Here is a 5,000-nt window from a genome sequence, read left to right as displayed (position 1 = left end):
CCCTGCCCTGCCACTACCCTGCCCTGCTACTACCCTGCCCTGCCACTACCCTGCCCTGCTACTACCCTGCCCTGCCACTACCCTGCCCTGCCACTACCCTTCCCTGCTACTACCCTGCCCTGCCACTACCCTTCCCTGCCACTACCCTGCCCTACCACTACCCTGCCCTGCCACTACCCTGCCCTGCCACTACCCTGCCCTGCCACTACCCTACCCTGCCCTACCACTACCCTGCCCTGCCACTACCCTGCCCTGCCACTACCCTGCCACTACCCTGCCCTACCACTACCCTGCCCTACCACTACCCTTCCACTACACTGCCCTACCACTACCCTGCCCTGCCACTACCTTGCCCTAACACTACCCTGCCCTGCCACTACCCTTCCACTACACTACCCTACCACTACCCTGCCCTGCCACTACCCTGCCCTACCACTACCCTGCCCTGCCACTACCACTACCCTGCCACTACCCTGCCCTGCTACTACCCTGCCCTGCCACTACCCTACCCTGCCCTACCACTACCCTGCCCTGCCACTACCACTACCCTGCCACTACCCTGCCACTACCCTGCCCTGCCACTACCCTACCCTGCCCTACCACTACCCTGCCCTGCCACTACCCTGCCCTGCCACTACCCTGCCCTACCACTACCCTGCCACTACCCTGCCCTACCACTACCCTGCCCTACCACTACCCTTCCACTACACTGCCCTACCACTACCCTGCCCTGCCACTACCTTGCCCTAACACTACCCTGCCCTGCCACTACCCTTCCACTACACTGCCCTACCACTACCCTGCCCTGCCACTACCTTGCCCTACCACTACCCTGCCCTGCCACTACCCTGCCCTACCACTACCCTGCCCTACCACTACCCTTCCACTACACTGCTCTACCACTACCCTGCCACTACCCTTCCCTGCCACTACTCTGCCCTACCACTACCCTGCCCTGCCACTACCTTGCCCTACCACTACCCTGCCCTGCCACTACCCTGCCCTACCACTACCCTGCCCTACCACTACCCTTCCACTACACTGCTCTACCACTACCCTGCCACTACCCTTCCCTGACACTACTCTGCCCTACCACTACCCTACCCTACCACTACCCTGCCCTACCACTACCCTGCCCTACCACTACCCTGCCCTGCCACTACTGCCCTACCACTACCCTGCCCTACCACTACCCTGCCCTACCACTACCCTGCCCTGCCACTACCACTGCCCTGCCACTACCCTGCCCTGCCACTACCCTGCCCTACCACTACCCTGCACTGCCACTACCCTGCCACTACCCTGCCCTGCCACTACCCTGCCCTACCACTACCCTGCCCTGCCACTACCCTGCCCTACCACTACCCTGCCCTACCACTACCCTTCCACTACACTGCCCTACCACTACCCTGCCCTGCCACTACCCTTGCCCTACCACTACCCTGCCCTGCCACTACCTTGCCCTAACACTACCCTGCCCTGCCACTACCCTGCCCTACCACTACCCTGCCCTGCCACTACCTTGCCCTAACACTACCCTGCCCTGCTACTACCCTGCCCTACCACTACCCTGCCCTGCCACTACCTTGCCCTAACACTACCCTGCCCTGCCACTACCCTGCCCTACCACTACCCTGCCCTGCCACTACCCTGCCCTGCCACTACCCTGCCCTACCACTACCCTGCCCTACCACTACCCTTCCACTACCCTGCCCTACCACTACCCTGCCCTGCCACTACCCTTCCCTGCCACTACCCTGCCCTGCCACTACCCTGCCCTACCACTACCCTAGCCTGCCACTACCCTGCCCTGCCACTACCATGCCCTGCCACTACCCTGCCCAGCCACTACCCTGCCCTACCACTACCCTGCCCTACCACTACCCTTCCACTACCCTGCCCTACCACTACCTTGCCCTGCCACTACCCTGCCCTGCCACTACCCTGCCCTACCACTACCCTGCCCTGCCACTACCTTGCCCTGCCACTACCCTGCCCTGGCACTACCCTGCCCTGCCACTACCTTGCCCTGCCACTACCCTGCCCTGCCACTACCCTGCCCTGCCACTACCCTGCCCATCACTACCCTGCCCTGCCACTACCCTGCCCTGCCACTACCCTTCCCTGCCACTACCCTGCCCTGCCACTACCCTGCCCTACCACTACCCTAGCCTGCCACTACCCTGCCCTGCCACTACCCTGCCCTACCACTACCCTGCCATGCCTGGACCTAACCCTTCCTGTACCTTGCCCTACCACTACCCTGCCCTGCCTGGACCTAACCCTGTCTGTACCCTTCCCTACCACTACCCTGCCAAGTCTGGACCTAACCCTGTCTGGACCTAACCCTGTCTGTACCCTGCCATGTCTGGACCTATCCCTGTCTGTACCCTGCCCTGTCTGTACCTATCCCTGCCTGGACCTAACCCTGTCTGGACCTAACCCTGTTTGTACCATGCCCTGTCTGGACCTAACCCTGTCTGTACCTAACCCTGTCTGTACCTAACCCTGCCTGTACCTAACCCTGTCTGGACCTAACCCTGTCTGGACCTAACCCTGCCTGTACCTAACCCTGTCTGGACCTAACCCTGCCTGTACCCTGCCCTACCTGGACCTAACCCTGTCTGGACCTAACCCTGTCTGTACCTAACCCTGTCTGGACCTAACCCTGCCTGTACCCTGCCCTGCCTGGACCTAACCCTGTCTGGACCTAACCCTGTTTGTACCATGCCCTACCTGGACCTAACCCTGTCTGGACCCTGCCCTACCTGGACCTAACCCTGTCTGTACCCTGCCATGTCTGGACCTATCCCTGTCTGTACCCTGCCCTGTCTGTACCTATCCCTGCCTGGACCTAACCCTGTTTGTACCATGCCCTGTCTGGACCTATAATATATGATAATATATAATAATATAATAATATAATATAATAATATATGCCATTTAGCAGACGCTTTTATCCAAAGCGACTTACAGTCATGTGTGCATACATTCTACGTATGGGTGGTCCCGGGAATCGAACCTAACCCTGTCTGGACCTAACCCTGCCTGTACCCTGCCCTGCCTGGACCTAACCCTGTCTGGACTTAACCCTGTCTGTACCCTGCCCTGTGTGGACCTAACCCTGTCTGTACCCTGCCTTGTCTGGACCTAACCCTGCCTGTACCCTGCCCTGCCTGGACCTAACCCTGTCTGGACTTAACCCTGTCTGTACCCTGCCCTGTGTGGACCTAACCCTGTCTGTACCCTGCCTTGTCTGGACCTAACCCTGTCTGTACCCTGCCCTGTCTGGACCTAACCCTGTCTGGACCTAACCCTGTCTGGACCTAACCCTGTCATGTCTGGACCTATCCCTGTCTGTACCCTGCCCTGTCTGTACCTATCCTTGCCTGGACCTAACCCTGTCTGGACCTAACCCTGTTTGTACCATGCCCTACCTGGACCTAACCCTGTCTGGACCCTGCCCTACCTGGACCTAACCCTGTCTGTACCCTGCCCTGTCTGGACCTAACCCTGTATGTACCCTGCCTTGTCTGGACCTAACCCTGTCTGTGTACCCTGCCCTGTCTGGACCTAACCCTGTATGTACCCTGCCTTGTCTGGACCTAACCCTGTCTGTACCCTGCCCTGTCTGGACCTAACCCTGTCTGGACTTAACCCTGTCTGTACCCTGCCCTGTCTGGACCTAACCCTGTCTGTACCCTGCCCTGTCTGGACCTAACCCTGTCTGTACCCTGCCTTGTCTGGACCTAACCCTGTCTGTACCCTGCCCTGTCTGGACCTAACCCTGTCTGTACCTAACCCTGTCTGTACCTAACCCTGCCTGTACCTAACCCTGTCTGGACCTAACCCTGTCTGGACCTAACCCTGCCTGTACCTAACCCTGTCTGGACCTAACCCTGCCTGTACCCTGCCCTACCTGGACCTAACCCTGTCTGGACCTAACCCTGTCTGTACCCTGCCCTGTCTGGACCTAACCCTGTCTGTACCCTGCCCTGCCTGTACCTAACCCTGTCTGTACCCTGCCCTGTCTGGACCTAACCCTGTCTGGACCTAACCCTGTCTGTACCTAACCCTGTCTGTACCTAACCCTGTCTGGACCTAACCCTGTCTGTACATAACCCTGTCTGTACCTAACCCTGTCTGGACCTAACCCTGTCTGGACCTAACCCTGTCTGGACCTAACCCTGTCTGGACCTAACCCTGTCTGTACCTAACCCTGTCTGTACCTAACCCTGTCTGGACCTAACCCTGTCTGGACCTAACCCTGTCTGTACCCTGCCCTGTCGACAGTATACCCCACCTGGTCTCTCTGAACTGTCTCCCCTTGCCTCCAGGCCACAGAACAGAGTGGAACAGAGAGCAGAACGTAGAGCCACTCACCTAGAGTCCCACAGGGTTTGTTCTTGTAAGTGCAAATGTCGTACCTGAGGGAGGAAGAGGAAGAAGAAACATGAGGATTCTTCTGTCAGGCGCTCTGTGCTTCTATTCTGCTCTACTCTCGTCTCCTCTATTCTATGTTCATCTATTCTATTTCATTCTATTCTGCTCTACTCTTGTCTCCTCTATTCTATGTTCATCTATTCTATTTTATTCTATTCTGCTCTACTCTCGTCTCCTCTATTCTATGTTCATCTATTCTATTTTATTCTATTCTGCTCTACTCTCGTCTCCTCTATTCTATGTTCATCTATTCTATTTCATTCTATTCTGCTCTACTCTTGTCTCCTCTATTCTATGTTCATCTATTCTATTTTATTCTATTCTGCTCTACTCTCGTCTCCTCTATTCTATGTTCATCTATTCTATTTTATTCTATTCTGCTCTACTCTCGTCTCCTCTATTCTATGTTCATCTATTCTATTTTATTCTATTCTGCTCTACTCTCGTCTCCTCTATTCTATGTTCATCTATTCTATTTTATTCTATTCTGCTCTACTCTCGTCTCCTCTATTCTATGTTCATCTATTTTATTTTATTCTATTCTGCTCTACTCTCGT

The 5,000-nt window shown here is 56.3% G+C and overlaps 1 protein-coding gene across 2 annotated transcripts in view; it reads right to left on the bottom strand.

Moving 5' to 3' along the window:
• The window catches only part of LOC118373438 (A disintegrin and metalloproteinase with thrombospondin motifs 6), a 120,162-nt gene that overhangs the window by 79,306 nt on the left and 35,856 nt on the right, over positions 1-5,000 (bottom strand). For both annotated transcript variants that reach the window (XM_052525902.1, XM_052525903.1), the window contains exon 8: positions 4,384-4,427. In XM_052525902.1, coding sequence (XP_052381862.1) covers positions 4,384-4,427 — 44 coding nt within the window. The remainder of the gene's footprint in view (positions 1-4,383; positions 4,428-5,000) is intronic.

The sequence above is a fragment of the Oncorhynchus keta genome, chromosome 9, assembly GCF_023373465.1.
Source record: "Oncorhynchus keta strain PuntledgeMale-10-30-2019 chromosome 9, Oket_V2, whole genome shotgun sequence".
In the NCBI taxonomy this organism is placed as follows: Eukaryota; Metazoa; Chordata; class Actinopteri; order Salmoniformes; family Salmonidae; genus Oncorhynchus; species Oncorhynchus keta.
Note: the sequence above shows the minus strand (reverse complement) of the source record. Positions and strands in the feature narration are given on the sequence as shown.